The 15,372-nt window shown below is 57.2% G+C and overlaps 7 protein-coding genes across 7 annotated transcripts in view; 3 read left to right on the top strand and 4 right to left on the bottom strand.

The window, feature by feature from the left end:
* Positions 1-1,293, bottom strand: part of SPRG_22244 (hypothetical protein) — a gene marked incomplete at both ends in the record, with an annotated part of 2,219 nt that extends 926 nt beyond the window's left edge. The window contains 8 exons of the mRNA XM_012348740.1: positions 36-186; positions 236-300; positions 347-423; positions 472-539; positions 587-684; positions 738-824; positions 866-1,231; positions 1,285-1,293. Of these exons, the coding sequence (XP_012204130.1) occupies positions 36-186; positions 236-300; positions 347-423; positions 472-539; positions 587-684; positions 738-824; positions 866-1,231; positions 1,285-1,293 (921 nt within the window). The remainder of the gene's footprint in view (positions 1-35; positions 187-235; positions 301-346; positions 424-471; positions 540-586; positions 685-737; positions 825-865; positions 1,232-1,284) is intronic.
* Positions 1,294-2,090: 797 nt separating this feature from the next.
* Positions 2,091-2,616, top strand: SPRG_09486 (AP-2 complex subunit sigma). Its single transcript, XM_012348684.1, has 2 exons — positions 2,091-2,134; positions 2,180-2,616. The coding sequence occupies exons 1-2, from the start codon at positions 2,132-2,134 to the stop codon at positions 2,606-2,608; spliced, it is 432 nt and encodes a 143-aa protein (XP_012204074.1). The 5' UTR covers positions 2,091-2,131; the 3' UTR covers positions 2,609-2,616.
* A 232-nt stretch (positions 2,617-2,848) lies between these two features.
* Positions 2,849-3,446, bottom strand: SPRG_09485 (50S ribosomal protein L34e). The gene is made up of 2 exons (XM_012348683.1): positions 3,116-3,446; positions 2,849-3,065 (listed from the first exon to the last, which is right to left on the bottom strand). The coding sequence occupies exons 1-2, from the start codon at positions 3,382-3,384 to the stop codon at positions 2,972-2,974; spliced, it is 363 nt and encodes a 120-aa protein (XP_012204073.1). The 5' UTR covers positions 3,385-3,446; the 3' UTR covers positions 2,849-2,971.
* Positions 3,447-4,321: 875 nt separating this feature from the next.
* Positions 4,322-6,610, top strand: SPRG_09484 (hypothetical protein; the record flags this gene model as incomplete). The annotated part of the gene is made up of 6 exons (XM_012348682.1): positions 4,322-4,873; positions 4,920-5,197; positions 5,251-5,459; positions 5,502-5,984; positions 6,029-6,382; positions 6,435-6,610. Coding segments are annotated over 5 exons (1,639 nt in total), but the record flags the coding sequence as incomplete, so codon positions are not given.
* Positions 6,548-7,540, bottom strand: SPRG_09483 (hypothetical protein). Its single transcript, XM_012348681.1, has 7 exons — positions 7,394-7,540; positions 7,204-7,346; positions 7,100-7,157; positions 7,000-7,046; positions 6,856-6,955; positions 6,714-6,808; positions 6,548-6,671 (listed from the first exon to the last, which is right to left on the bottom strand). Exons 1-7 carry the CDS (start codon positions 7,497-7,499, stop codon positions 6,564-6,566), a joined length of 657 nt encoding a protein of 218 aa, XP_012204071.1. The 5' UTR covers positions 7,500-7,540; the 3' UTR covers positions 6,548-6,563.
* A 172-nt stretch (positions 7,541-7,712) lies between these two features.
* Positions 7,713-12,465, top strand: SPRG_09482 (hypothetical protein; the record flags this gene model as incomplete). Its single annotated transcript, XM_012348680.1, has 10 exons — positions 7,713-8,546; positions 8,597-8,971; positions 9,017-9,147; positions 9,195-9,639; positions 9,691-9,815; positions 9,862-10,136; positions 10,186-10,265; positions 10,328-10,432; positions 10,481-10,839; positions 10,872-12,465. The coding sequence occupies exons 2-10, from the start codon at positions 8,891-8,893 to the stop codon at positions 12,463-12,465; spliced, it is 3,195 nt and encodes a 1,064-aa protein (XP_012204070.1). The 5' UTR covers positions 7,713-8,546; positions 8,597-8,890.
* A 79-nt stretch (positions 12,466-12,544) lies between these two features.
* On the bottom strand, positions 12,545-15,184 carry SPRG_09481 (hypothetical protein; the record flags this gene model as incomplete). Its single annotated transcript, XM_012348679.1, has 7 exons — positions 12,545-12,889; positions 12,937-13,159; positions 13,205-13,452; positions 13,505-14,287; positions 14,341-14,373; positions 14,427-14,723; positions 14,771-15,184. 7 exons carry the CDS (start codon positions 15,182-15,184, stop codon positions 12,545-12,547), a joined length of 2,343 nt encoding a protein of 780 aa, XP_012204069.1.
* Positions 15,185-15,372: the final 188 nt, after the last annotated feature.

Genomic DNA, 15,372 nt, shown 5'->3' with positions numbered 1-15,372 from the left:
CCCCCGGCCGCCGTTAAAGTCGCCGCGGCCCCCACGACCGCCCCGCCCTTGAAAGTCACCGCGGCCACCACGGCCCCGCCCTTGGAAGTCGCCTCGGCCGCCACGTCCTCGTCCTCGCCCACCGTAGGGGTGTGTGACTTGGCGAGCGTTGTAGGCTTGCCGATGCTCGCTCTGTGGGCGAGACGGCTTTCGAGTCATATTGATCTTGACCTCTTGGCCATCGATCAGTCGAGACTCCGCCGTCAAGGCCAAGGCAGCGGAACGGTTGTCTTGGTAAGTCACAAAACCAAAGCCAAACTCCTACGCCAGCGTAATCAGCCTTCGTCGACAGATAACGGTTGCGTACGCTGCCTTCCTTGGGCTGCAGCACCAGGTGAATGTTGCTGATGACGCCAAAGGCACTCATTTCCGACTTGATCGTCTCTAACCAGAAAAGAACGTTAGTATTCCTCGACGCAGTTCTGGTCATACGCTCCGTCATGGTTGGCAGAAGATTCGAGAGATGGACGCCGCTGTTGGGGTACGTCGCCTCATGGTGGCTACACAACGCTATAAGAAAGCGGCAACCGGAGCAGTGCTACGATACCTCACCATCACCGGGTCGAGCGACGGCGGTGCGGGCGCAACAAGCACGACGGTCGACAGGATCTCGTGCTGGGGCGCGGTAAAGATGCGATTGAGCGCCTAATGCAGCATTGAGTCTTGATGACGCAGAAGAGGACGATTCCGACCGCTACGTCGGAGAAGGCCACCGTGGCGCTCGGCGCAGCGAGAGTGCACGCGGCGATGGAGCCAAACTCGTTGAAGTACGTGCGGAGGTCGCTCTAGCTTGCAGGTTGTAGTACCGCCATGCTCCAGATTGTACCTCGGTCGCCGTCAGCGGGAGGTGAGAGAGAACGATCTCGGGGGCTTGGGTCGAGTCTGCGGCAAACGAGATGCCGAGATATCCCCGCGTGTACGTTTCGAGTGGCGTCGCTGCCTTCTTGGCAGCCACGGGGACGGGCGCCGGAATGGGCGATTTCGTCACCGGAATGTAGTCGTCGTCATCCTCGTCGACTTCGCCGTCCTCCATCTCGTCGCTGTCGTCAGCACTCGGCTGTTGGTCGGGATCCTTCTCTACATGCTCCTCGGGCGCGACAATGGCCTCCCTTGCCTCGGGCGACGTGATGACCGTCTCTGGGGACGTCTCCTCCGTAGTAGTAGCTACACCATCATGCTTCTCTTCCTCCATCTAGTAGCAGCGCCGAGATGACCCGTTGGGCTCGGCAATAGGACTGGTATTACCTTGGCCATCGCTCGCCAAGTTGCAAAACGCCCACAGCTCCCACGGTTGTGGTGATCCCCAGGTCATTTTATTCACAACCAGATATACAAATAACGAGTGATATTTTTCTTGAATGCAGTTTTGGAGGCCGCTGATTGGTCCCTGCCCCACACGCATATAAAATAAATATGATAAAATAGAAATCCACTGCATTGAAAAAGGTTGTAATACACCATGCAGTATGCTGGGGCTTGGACTCCAAGTGGAAGTAGGGTTTCTTCTCTTTCAACGACATGCATTGGAGCACCGAGTCAACATGCGCTAGGAAGAGGACAGGTCGCTTGGAATTGAACTGGCCGGGCGCACTCGAGACGGCCCACTCGTTTTTGTGCCGGCAAATCGCTTTCGCTAACCATTCAAAGCACTGTGGTGCTGTAATAGTACGATTTTGCGTGTACTTTAGCTTCTGCTATTGACCGCACGTTGATCATGCTGCGGTGGGATTTTCATGCCGAGCAATGAGACAAGGTGCTTCGACTGGCTCCCCCAATCTGAGAGGGCCTGGGACCTCCACCTGGTAACATGCAATAGTATGCCCTGGCTACCGCATTCGATACTCTAGTGTAGGAGCTCAGTATCAAGGGTACTTGATCTCTATCAGTATTTACCGACATCATCCACAGTCTCTCGGGTGTGCCAACGTCATACGCTTGGCGCCATAATATTGTATGCTGGAGTCTCCGTATAAGCTCGCGCACCTAAAGTTCGGATCCAAAACGGGCACAAAGATCCACGCCAAGCGTCGCGGCCACGCTTGATTTCATTTGTGTTTGAGAGCGTAGCGCAGCAGCAAGCAACGAGAAGACCATGGTTGGCTTTGCATGCAATATGGGATTCCAATACTATGCTCGGTAGATCCGCTTCTTCCTTTTGCAGAACCGCCAGGGCAAAACGCGCCTGAGCAAGTGGTACGTGCCACCGCCGCCGGACCTCGAGAAGCCGCGCCTCGAGTCCGAGATTCACCGTCTTGTGGTCGCCCGCGACGCCAAGCACACCAACTTTATCGAGTTCCGCTCGTACAAGCTCATCTACCGACGCTACGCAGGCCTCTTCTTCATTCTCGGCGTCGACTTGCACGCGAACGAGCTCCTGTGCCTCGAGACGATCCATCTCTTCGTTGAGCTCCTCGACCAGCAGTTCCAGAACGTCTGCGAGCTCGACATTGTCTTCAACTTCAACAAGGTCTACTCCATGCTCGACGAGTACATCCTTGGCGGCGAAGTCCAAGAAACGAGCAAGCGCGAGATGCTCGACCGCATCCGCGAGCTCGAGAAGCTCGAGTAGTGCATAATGACGAAGTACAATGATTCTTCCGTATCACCACAAGCGCCATCGACATAGCTCATCAACGCAGCACCCCACTTAAGCCGTTAAGGGTGAGGAAGGTATCCGTGGACGCCGTCACCACTGGTTCGATCTCGATCGAAACCTGAAGTAGTGAGTAGGGCTCGCTGCTTGACTATGATTCATAGTCCCTATACCGGGTGATGGAAGGCGTCCTAAAGAGGTCGAGAAACACGAAGCTGGGGTCGATTCCTGGTCCACACGGAAGCAAGAAGATACGTGCTATTATTGAGTACCATCATCGTCGAGAGGTAAGAAAGCTAGCACACGCCACCCGAAGTCAATCATCCAAAAGTCGATTGTTTAAGCGGACTTTTCGGCCTTCTTCTTCGAGAGCTTCTCGAGGAGGACCTTCTTGACGATCTTCTGCTCCTCGATAAGGAAGGCACGGACGATGCTACAATCGAGGATGAGCATACAGGACGACAGTACGAAAGGGTCGCGTACCGCTGGCGCACGCAGCCGGCGCAGCGCGAACCACCGTAGGCACGCGAGACCGTGCGCTGGCTCTTCGACACGTTCTTGTAGGCCTTCGAGGCGAGGTGCTTGATGCCCTTGAGCGACTGCTTGCAGTCACCGCACTTGGGGCCCGACGACGTCTTCTTGCGGTAGTGGGCGATGAGCTTGCCACCGGGCGTCTTCACCGGCACGATGCGGTTCGACTTGGTCGCGTACGAGTGACGGCGACGGTAGGTGATGCGGACGTTCTTGACCATCTTACTTATCTTCTTGAATTGGCAGAGTAATTTCACCGGCGCCTACCAAACGCGCCTACTGGCCCCGACACAACCAACCATTCATTCCACACCTCTTGGCTCCACTATGCAAGCCAATCAGATTCAACCTCGCTTCTCATTGGTCAAAAATGACTGTCCGGATAATACCCCACAAATAGATGCAATCCGTCGACCACCTCTGGCATTACATAATTGCAATGATGGCCACCAGCGACCGTCGCATGACAGGCGCCTACCCACCGCGAGCACCGAGTTGTACACGAAATCCATGGCCAAAGCGCAACGAGATGTATGCATGCGTGTGAGGAAGCTCGGCAGTTGGACTCGCGATGTTTCCACTCTGCCGATAGAGACAGCTCCGTGCCGTAGACGCTCTCCTGGAACAACACGACGAGAACGAGCAACAGTGCAAGCTCATATACACGGGTGCGGCTAGGCGCAACCATGATGTGCAGATACTGCGAAGTGTGCTCGAGGCGAGTTGCCTGCTTGCAATCGAGCCCACGCACGGCCCATCGCAATGCCTGAGCGAAACTGAACGGCGGCACCACGAAGGGCAGCACTGAGAGGGCCCGAGATAGAATTGTATAGCTGGCGTTGGACACGACGACGCCACGAGTCGCAAGTACCGTCAGCAGTCTCGGCTCAATGACTCTTGATAGCCGCAGTGCATGGAAATGACGGTAGTCGCGGCGACGAACGAACCAAAGATGACGGCGCACGCACCATGCGGACATCAACGCCTCGCGGTCATCTCCATGCACAGACCGTAAACGCGGGCCAAATGAAATAATTGCAAGCTGAAGCTGACTCGATACTGGAACCAAGATAAATATCGCATGTCGCGAATGACAAAATCCTCTGATTGCGTCATCAATTGCTTGCCGCTGCCACAGGTCGCCATTTTGCGATCCATCATGGACCTCGAGCTACGTGATGGGCACTTCTACGACGCGGACGGGCGTGTGCTGCTTCTCAAGGGCGTGAACCTCGGCGGCTCTTCCAAGCTTCCTCTTGACCGTGACGATGGCGCCTTGTCGTTCGTGGGCCGGCCGTTCCCGCTCTCGGAGGCGCGTGAGCATTTTGGCCGGCTTCGGCGCTGGGGCCTTACGTGCATTCGGTTTGTAATCACATGGGAGGCGATCGAGCACGCAGGCCCTGGCGTGTACGACCGCGACTACTTGCGCTACCTTCGCGACGTGCTTCTCATCGCCCGCGAGTTTGATTTGCGCGTGATCATGGACCCGCACCAAGACGTCTGGTCGCGCTACACGGGCGGGGACGGCGCGCCGCTGTGGACGCTCACCGAAATTGGCTTGTATCCGCCGCACTTTGCAGTGACCAAAAGTGCGTTCTGCATGGACACCTACGGCGGGCGCCCGGAAGACTTTCCCAAGATGGTGTGGCCCACCAACTATTTCAAGTTTGCGAGCGCGACGATGTTTACTCTCTTCTGGGCGGGCAACCGGTACACACTATCTCTAGTGGAGGAGTCTCATGCTATCGATGTGTAGGGTCGCGCCTGGTATTCTTGTACGCGGGATGCCCGTGCAGGACTTTTTGCAGTCGCACTACGTGAACGCGGTTCTCGAAGTCGCCAAAATCGTCGCCGACATGGACCACGTCATTGGCTTTGGCACGATGAACGAGCCGTCGCCGGGGTACGTTGGTGTCGCCGACATCAGCCAGCACTTTCTGGCAACGGAGCTCAAGCTCGGTCTCGCGCCGACGCCTTTCCAGGGCATGTGCCTTGCGAACGGCATTGACCAGCAAGTCGAAGTGTGGTCCACAGGTATACCGCCACTAGTCGTTTGAATCGCTGGCCTCACGTGTATACTCCTACAGGGATCATGCAATACATCTTCAATCAGCCCGACACGGTCAAGCTCATCAAGTGCCACGGAAAGCGGGCGTGGCGCGATGGCGTTACGTGCATTTGGGAGCGCCTCGGGCTCTACGAGATGGACGCGCGCACGCAGCGGCCCGTGCTTCGTCGACCGCAGCACTTTGCCAACATGGACTTTGGCGTCGACTGCTACATTCCCTTTGCCAACGTACGCTGCTCTTTCTTGCCATTGGATCTCATGTGTCCACAGATGTATGCGAATGCGATCCGCGCCGTCATGCCGCACATGATCTTGTTCATCGAGATGCCGCCGCTCGAGTTCATCTCGACGCCGTTCCCGACGATCTCCATTCCGCGCAGCGTCAACGCGACGCACTGGTACGACCCGATCACGCTCTTTCTGCGCTCGTGGAAGCCGTACTTTACGGTCGACGTGCACACCAAACGTCCAATTTTCGGCAAGAAGAACGTTCGCGACGCCCACATCCGCGCCTTGCGAGCGATTCGCGAGACGTCGTCGCGCTGCATGGGCGGCGCGCCGACGCTTATTGGCGAGTGCGGCATTCCGTTCAACTTGACCAACAACAAGGCGTACGCTTCGGGCAACTTCGACGCGCAAGTCGCCGCGATGGACAACACGGTCGCGTCTCTCGAAGCAAATCTGCTCTCGTACACGCTTTGGTGCTACACGTCCGACAACAACAATGTCTGGGGTGACAATTGGAACCTCGAGGTATGCATAAGTGGTGCCGGGCTTGCTCTCACGGTGGCATGTAGGACCTGAGTCTCTTTAGCCGAGACCAAGAAAACAAGGCAAAGGTGTTGACGCTGGCGGTCGCGCCAAGGAAGGTTACGTGCGCCCGTCTGCCATCAAGATCAGTGGCCGGCCATTGACATCGCGCTTCCACCTCGACCGCTGCGAGTACCACCTGCGCATGAAGTCGACGGAGGCGACAGCCAAGGCACCAACCGAAATCTACGTGCCTCGGCTCGTGCACTTTCCAGACGGGTACCACATCCAGGTGTCGGACGGCTCGACGACCGTCAAGCACTTTGAGGGCTACGACATTATCTACTACACACCGACCGCTGCTGCCGCCACGCACCACGTACAGATCTCCAAGAACCAAGGTAGTAGCGCGGTCCCACGCTCGTCGGTGCACTGGACGGAGATGCTCCGTAGATGGTGCTGTCTCGGCCAATGCACATCGCGATCCAGGGATGACGACGACATCGACTACCATCGTGCGTCGTCAACGACGGCTTCGGAAGATGTCGAACGCATAAAGCTCGATCCGTGGGCGTAGATGAATTAAAAGCGAACATAATGGTCAAAGATATGGATGTATGGAAACCCCGAGACACTGCGCGAGCAGCTTCTGTGGCTGTAGCCACCCGGAATCTCAAACACCGAGAGGTCCTAGCCAAGAAGCATAAGGAGAGGCGCGTGGTGGTTTTGTACCTGAGGGCGCACTGTCACATCGAGCATGTCGTACGTGATCAATGTAGTCCACGCATCACCATCGAGTTGGCTCTCTTGCATCAAGCGGATCGGAACTTCAACGACGCATCACCATCCAAAAAGACTCGCATCGCGAACGCACCACGGTCCGACGAGCGCTCGTACACACTGACGCGGACGTTGGCGTCGCTATCCTCCGAGACCCAAAGGCGGCAGTCGACGCCGTCGATCGTACTCGTGCCCTTTGCAATCGAATGACCGCACTTGACTTGCTTCCAATCAATACCTGAAGTATGAGGTCGGACGGAACACGCGGCAGTGGCATGTCTTCGCCTACGGGCACTCGAGTTGCAGCACGGACTCGAGTATTGCACCGATGACTGTACCCAAGTACGCGCGCTCGCACTTCTTGTACTCGCCGTACTTGACGATGTACTCCTTCTTCTATCGTAGGCGACGTGTGATGGACCACATGGCAGGACATACGCACGGTATCGTAGCGCCGAATGTACGTCTTGCCCTTGTCGTAGCCGGCGAGAATATCCGCACGCGCTACTTTTTGATCAAAGTCGTAGCGAACCTTGAGGCGGCGCAGCCACGGAGGGTAGTCCTTGGAGCGATCGACGAGGTGGGCTATTTAAGGCCGTCGTCGCGAGCGGTTTGGTCGTCGCCTCACGTACATGTGATCTCGATGTTCGCATCGAACTGAAGTGGCATTGTTGGTGGGGCCATCTTCGAGCCATGGACGGCCATGCACGCAGCAAGGAGCATGCCGAGAAGGTGCATCTCGGCCGCCAGTCGAAAAACGCGATCTTTTCCCAGTAAACGGATCCGGATAATAATCGCGCACTTGGCGTCGAGCGGGATTTGGCGCGCTTTGAATTATCATTGGCGATATAAAAATATATGGCCGTTTGTAGCAAATTGGACCGTGGGTATTTGAATTCGAGTTGGAATCGTGCTTGACTGTACGGAATTTAATTTTGGGATTTTCAGTTCCGGAGGGACCGCAGCAGCGATGGTCCGAGGAACGCGGGCCAAGGCCAAGGCCGCTCCGGCGAAGGAAGCGACGACGAAGCAGGGGACCCAAGGACGCAAGGAAGCGCTTGAGAAGGGGGAAGACGAAGCCGAGCATGAAGCGTCTGTGACCCGCGGGTCCAAGCGTGTGCGAGCAAAGCCCCACGCTTCGGACGAGGACGATGCTGCGTCCTCCGATGCCCCCGAGGTGCGCAAGCAGCCGGCAAAGCGTGCTCGGAAGGTGGCCGAGGTGCAGGAGTCCGACGAGGATGATGCACCTCGGACCGAGGCGCCTCGCCGTCGCGGCCGCGCCACGAAGCAGGCAACATCGACCCCCAAGACAGAGGAGAGCACAGACGACGAATCCCCAACACCAGCGGCGTCCAGTGCTCGAGGACGCTCGGGGAAGGGTGCTTCCAAGTCTTCGACGCCAAGTAAGAAGGCGTCAACTCGACGTTCATCACGAAACGCGGCCACGATGGACGTGTCGCAAGACGATGCCAACGACAGCGACAAGTCTGCAACGGGAAATGTCGAGCCTGCTGAAGAGGTGAAGATGTCCCCCGCGCGAGCACGTGCGACGCGGCGCAGCAAGGCGACGACGCCTGCGAAAATATCAACGCCAAACAAAGCGACGTCCGAGCCCAGTGCAACCGAAGAAGATGCCAACGAGAGTGACGCCTCCGAATACGACGAAGAAGAGGAGACGAAGATATCGGCGCAGCGACGCAGCGCGCGTACCCGCAACCCAGCCCCGACGTACAAGTCGCCGTCAATTGCAGCCATGGCAACGGCCGCTGCGGTCGAATCCAGCTCGTACCTACCCTTTCTTTTGTTTTTGCACGTCTTACATATGTGCATTCTAGTGCCCAACCGGGTCGTGTGCCGCGACCCAACGCACGTACGTTGAACCCAAAATTGAAGGCCGTCAAGGGCAAAGGTGGTCGCAAGAAGGATGAGTCGGATGACGAAGCCGACAAAGACCTCTTTGAAGCGGTGCGAGAAGGCACATGCAGCATCCCCGACTTGCTTCAAGGCTGGCGCAGTCGCTACGAAAGTGATACCGATGCTGCTAGCCGGAGCTGCTCAACTTCATATTGCAATCTTGCGGCGCCGCCTCCAAGTCGGTCAAGGACGACGACGACATTGAAGAACTGGACATGGGCACGCTCGTGGACGCGATTGTGGTCGACCTTGAGGCCTCCAAGGATCTCAACTACCCGATCGTGTCCAAGACGAAGGTATCCCTTCTTTAATTTTCCAGTAGGTCTAAAGCATTGGATTAGGTGTACCGCTACTTCAAGTCATCGTTTGCCGAGTTCTGGGAGCAATTCGTCGTCGAATGCTGGGACAGCGAGACGTTCCAGTCGACGGACGTGGTCGAGAACTGCATTGACTGGCTGACGACGCTTTCCAGGTATGACACCGTCCTCACCGTCCTTGTATCTTACCACGTGAATGTAGCGCTGAAGTTCGGGCCGTGCGACATACATCGACTATGGCTGCGTACGAGATTGGCAAAGCCCTCGTCGACCGCGCGCGCTTGGTGCGGGACCAAATGGCGCCGATCGCGCGACAGTACACCGCCGAAGCTAAGAAGCTGAAGGACACGCCCAAAAAGACACCCAAGTTTAAAAAGCTGCACGAGACCAAGAACAAGTACGACACGCAGCGCAAGAAGATCATGGCGGCCATCGACATGCTCTTCAAGGGTGTTGTCGTACACCGGTACCGCGACATTATGCCCGAAGTGCGGGCCGCATCGGTCGCGGCGCTCGGTGCGTGGATTCAGCGCATGCCGGACGTGTTTCTCGAAGACAACTACCTTAAGTACTTGGGTTGGATGCTCAATGACAAGCACGCCAAGGTCCGTGTCGCCGTGCTCGAGGCACTCCAAGGCATTTACGAGGTAAGACGGTTGTTCGCTTCGTACGTCATTGATCCAATTGCGCGGATCTAGTCGGCCAAGCCGTCTAAGATCGAGGCATTCAACGCTCGCTTCTTGCGCCGGTACCTCGAAATGTGCGACGACGTTGACGATGATGTGGTCCTGCGTGCGATCCACTTGGTCGCCAAGATTGATCGGTAGACGCATATACACACATTGCTATGAATCTGACGTTGTCATTAGACTCGACATGCTTGGCGACGAGTGCGATTTGACGGTCGTCGAGCGTCTTGTCTTTTACGACCAAGACGACCGCATTTCCAAGGCTGCGGCGGAGTTTGCATGCCTTCAATACGATGCATTCGGTGTTAGCCGTCAAAAAGAGCTCTCGGAGGCGCAACTGACGACGCAAGCCATAGCACTCATCGAGTTTGCCGAAGAGTACATGGAGTCCCTTGGCGAGATCGAGCGACCGATGGAGACCCTCGTCAGTGCCTTTTGGGACCTTGAAGATTGCCGTACGGTTTGAAGTACATGTGATACGCGCGCTCACACATCAATCTTTAGAGGTGATCCAGAACTGGCGGCTATTGGCCAAGCTACTGGGCTCGGACTCGCAAGACCCGGCCCTCACGTCCGAGCAACAGGTATGTAACTTTTACGCCTCTAACCCATTGATGGCGATGCATATTGAGTCATCTCTGCGTAGACCATCTTGATCCAGCTGATCGCCGCCGTGCTCAAGCGGCTCTCAGAGGACGAGTCGGCGCCAAAAGCGCGCAAAGCAAGTTCGCGCAAGAAGACGTCGGACGAGGTACGAAATAATCGCTCGTTTGGGCGCAAGATGAACGAGAACGCGTAGGAGCCAGCATCCATTTACTTTTGCCGCGAGTTGCCGCACTTCATGATGCGTTTCCAGGCCGACTCGGAAAAGGTGTGCTTGCTCCTGCAGTGGCTCTCGCTCCTCAACTGGAACGCGTCGAACATCAACCAACACCACGAGCACGTCGAAATGCTCTTGCAGCGTCTCAAGCAGGTCTATATTACGTACTCGGAAGAGCCGTTCTTGGATGCGCTCTCAAGCGCGTTCCACTACATGGCAGAGAGCAGCAACACAACGCTCAAGCGCGACGTGGATGTCGTGCTCTTTGCGATCGCGCAGGAAGGCGTTGACCAGTGTGCGACGCTCATCCGTCAGCGCAACCTCGACGACGACGGGCAGTTCACGCTCCGGGCGTGGCTCGCCCGCTCAGCTTCCTCGGCGGTTACCTCGACCTGCGCGAGTATCTCAAGGCGACAGACCGGACGTTGCTGCTCGAGTTTATCGCGGACCGTAGCACCCACTTTACCGGCGACGCGCTTGCGATCAAGTACGCGCTCAACATTGTGCTCAAGGACCTCCTCTGGGCAACGACGCCCGTCTTTGACATGCTTGAGAAGAGCGAGGTGCACGACGACGTCGACACTCATATTCAGAAAGTCCTTCGGCGCCGGCATGCAGTGGAAGATGCGCTCTTGCAGCTCCTTTCGATGCACCTCAAGCAGCCCGTGACGCGCGACACGCCCAACGTGCACGACGTGCTTGATGACGAGCTTGACGAGGACGCGCCGCATTGGGCAGAGATCCAAGCGGTGCAACTTGAGGCGTTCAAGGCGCTCTGCGATGTCCGATGCTTGTGTGTCGAGAAGTTTGATGCGCTCGCACCGCCCTTGGACATTGTTGCATACAAGCCGCATCCGAACCTCCTTGCGCTGAGCCAATCGTTCTACGAGCGCACGCTTGAGAGTGGCGACGAGGACGAAAACGCGCAGCGGGACGTGGTTGTCGCGCTCGCGAGCGCGTCTATTTGGAATCCTCAAAACAAGCGCCAAGCCGCTTCGGTGCTCCGACTCGTCACGTACGCGGGCCTGCGCCCGATCGCCAAGGCGTTTGGGAAGCTCCTGAGCTCGCTCTCGCCCGTGAAGCTCCTTGAAGTGCAGATGGTGGCGCTGCGCCACACGTTCGAGGACTCGCCGCAAACAGCCATCGATCTCGCCAAGGCGCTGAGCCAGTCTCTCGGTGTGAAACTTCCGGTGTCGTTGCGAGGGAGCTATCTCAAGTTCCTCTTTGAGGGTCTCCGCGTCTCACTGTTGTCACCGCTGGACGAGCATGTCGGATTTCTCCAGCTTCTCAAACCGTACTTGTACCGTCTCGAGAAGGCGGCGATGAAGGAGCTCCAGGAACATTTTGATGCGCTTCGCGGCCGCCTTGTCGACGACACAACTGACGTCGATGGCATTCTCGATGAGTTTTACACGGTCTTGACGGGAGCCGCTCCCAAGCCAAGTGAGTCCTCCAGTGTCCCGACGCCCAAGAAGCGCCGCCGGGCAACGTCCTTGTCTGACGACGATGACGACGCCGGTGCGACCAACCCCGCGGTCTCGAACATCACGATTCGGAAGCGTCGTCGCGGTCCCGAGGCACAACCGACGCGACGAAGCAGCCGCATCCGCTCAGCGCCCGACTCGGATGATGAGGTGTTTGACCTCAAGGAGACACCAAATGTCAAGATGAGCAGCGAGGCCTCCGTCGACGAAGACAATGCGAAGGACGACGAGGAAGCGACCATGGTCGACGAGGAAGAGACCAAGGACGATGAGGAAGAGACCAAGGACGACGAGGAAGAGACCAAGGACGACGAGGAAGAGGCCAAGGACAACGAAGACGAGGTGATCAACGACGACGAGGAAGAGACCAAGGACGACGAGGAAGAGACCAACGACGTTGATGAGGATGTGGCACAAGTCGAAGACGAAGCCCCAACGATGGTCGCGAGCTTCCGCACCAAGAGACGAAAGACGGGTTAGAATCGTTTGTTTGGCAGCGAGTTTGGCAGCGCCACCGTTCAATATATTTTGTTTGCTTCACACATTTTGCATTACGGTATCACTCCTTCTTGGTCGACGCGACGTTCTTGGATGCTTTTCCCATTTCGACCGACCGCGTCCGGGCCGCAAAGTTGAGCGTGCAGAAGGATTCTTCAGCGTTGTAGTCGACGGGCGAAGAGCACGCAACCATGAGCGTCTTGGAGTCGCCGCCGAGCGAGTCTTGGAGAAGGTACGTGAGCGACGAGTCGCGGTACGGCACATGCTTTTGCTTGTTGGCGCGCGCCTGGATAACATTCCCGAGCGTCGACAGCGACTGGTTGATGTTTTGCGCCTCCTTGAGCCGCTGTCCTTCGGCGCCAGTCTTGGAGAGGCGCTCCGAGCCCGCCAAGTCGACCAAGTGCAGCTACCGAATCGTCGTTAGCGATGGCGGAGAGAACCCAGTCAATATACTTTGCCCGTAGCAACGGCGTTGGTGAGAACGTTGGTGCTCTTGATGTACACGGAAAGGATCGAGTGCGACCGAGAGCTGTGTTCGTTCATATCCGTCGCAGACGTCGCGCGGTTCTGGTTGCCGCGCGTGATGAGGTTGAAGACGTCATTGGCGTTTGCCACGGCCAGCATGGTCAAGCCCTGCACAAAGTTGCCGTTCGGGCCTTGACGCACCGAGAGGTTCCTATTAGCCACATGACTACATGCCCGCATTGGCTCATGTCCGTACGTCGTCGCAGCGTTCTCGGCGAGAAGGTCGCGAATCACTTCGTTGTAGATCTCCATGATGCTCACTTGGATTTCGTCACTGTACTCTTGCTTCCGGCTCTGCTTGAGCGCAAAGAGCTCCGTGAGCGCGCGTGGGTTGATGCCCGGGTTCTCCGCGGACCCCGACATCGTAAACGTCTTGCCAGACCCAGTCTGGCCATACGCAAAAATGCACACATTGTAGCCGTCGAGGACGGATGTAATGAGCGGCTAGAGGCGGTGCAGTGAAGTTGTGGCGTTGATAGAAATTCATCAGTCGTACCTTGACTTGAGCAAAGACCTGGTCTTGCGTCGACTGCATGTCGAAGACATGCTCGAATTCGTACGTTTTCGACTTGCCCTTATCGCCCGCGAGCGAGACTTCCTCGGGGCCGTTGAACTTGGCGACGACCTTGCTGCCGTTCGCGAGCTCCGACTTGGAGATGGGTCGGAACCGACACAGCACGCGGATATTGCCCTGGAGCTCCTGCACGAGGTTAAAGAGGCGCTTTCGCTCCTTCATTTCACGCCGGTAGTTGTCGACGACACCAGCGAGCGCGTCAGCTTGCACCTTGACCCGCGCCTCGATTTTTGATGCGATGTCCTTGGCCGCCGCCGGAAATTGCGTCACGAGGCCACTGACGCCCGTTCGCAGTGTGGCGAGGTCCTGGCGTTGCGCGGCTAGCTGCGTTTTGGCAGCAGCGAGCTTGGTCTGGAGCTGTGAACTGCTCTTGGAGTTTGTTTCGAGCTTCTTCCGCAGGTCCAAAATCGACTTTTTCGCTTGGTCCTTGAGCTTGTTGAGTTCAGCTTCTGCCGTTTGCTTGAGTTTTTCGTGCTTGGCAACGTACGTTGCCTCCATCTCGGACGCCGCCACCTTGGCCGCTGCGAGATCGGCTTCGAGCTGCGCGATTTTAGCCTGCGTTTGCCCATGAAAAACATCCTTCACCAAGGGTGTGGAAATGTACTTGGTCGGCTGCAGACGTGGCGGGCGGCACATCCGACGCTGGTGCAGCAACAACGGCGGCAGCTTTCTTGCTGCTGTGAGCTCATGCTCCAGGGACGCAATCTATATAGCACCAATATACAATCGGTGCACATCTTGCCGACCCACAAAACTACCTTTTTCGCCGAAGCTTGGAGCTCGCCTTCCAGCTACACCATCGACATCATGGCATCATCGCCACCAACATCATCCTATTGGATACCTTTTTTTGCGCCGCTTTGGCAGCGGCGTCAAGACTGGCATCCGGAGCGGCAGGAGGTAGTGGCGCGTCCTTGGCTTTGCTCAGCTTGGTCTGGGCGTCCTTTAGAAGCGCGAGGAGGTTTTGCTTCTCCGACTCGAGCGTCGCAACCTTCTTTTGGAGACCGCTTGCATCGCTACTGGAACTCTTTGCAGGCACCGCGGGGTCAGCGCGCAGCTGCCTTTTGAGCTGAAGGTTCTGCTCCGTAAGGGCGTCAATCTCGGCCCGGAGATTTCCAAGCGGGTCGTCGCCACCGTCGTCCTTGGTGGAAGCCGCTGACGCGGATGTCTCGGCGACTTCCGTGTCACGGGGTCAAAGGCGATGCCACCAGCGCGTAGCTTGGTCTCGTGCTGCGAGATAGCGTACAACAGGTCTTGCACGAGCAACTCTTTGGCCTTGAGTTTCTTGTCGAACGTCGTCTTGAGGATCGCGGTCTGGGATTTGCTCAGGAGCTGCAGTTTGCTCAGTGAGCTCTGCGCTTTCTCTTCGTTTTCGATAGCGACGCGGAGTTTGGCGAGCGCGTCTTCGCACTTTTGCTGCCACTCGGCGTTGTTGGAAGACGCCTTTGGCTGCTCGAGCATCGCGTCGTCGTCGTCAAGGCCGAGTTCTTCCTTCATCTGGCGCCGCCGGACCGCGTCCTCTTCGTCTTCGGACTTCGCCTTGCGCACGAGCTCGGGGTTGTACGTCGCCGGCCGCGAGAACGAGATGCTGCGGCTCGACATGTCTGAAAAGTGAGCTTCTGCGTCGTCGCCCAAGTATTTTGAGCGCGAAACGCACCTCGTCGCAACCGCCCGCGAAACCACGTGACTGACGTGGCAGCACGGCAGCGCATCAGTCGCGACTGGACCCTTGCGTGGTACCGGCTTGTTGGGAATGGAGGAGGCTGGCTGTACGGCGTCCGACCAAGTGT

Source organism: Saprolegnia parasitica (genome assembly GCF_000151545.1).
Source record: "Saprolegnia parasitica CBS 223.65 unplaced genomic scaffold supercont2.46, whole genome shotgun sequence".
Classification (NCBI taxonomy): Eukaryota; Oomycota; class Saprolegniomycetes; order Saprolegniales; family Saprolegniaceae; genus Saprolegnia; species Saprolegnia parasitica.
Note: the sequence above shows the minus strand (reverse complement) of the source record. Positions and strands in the feature narration are given on the sequence as shown.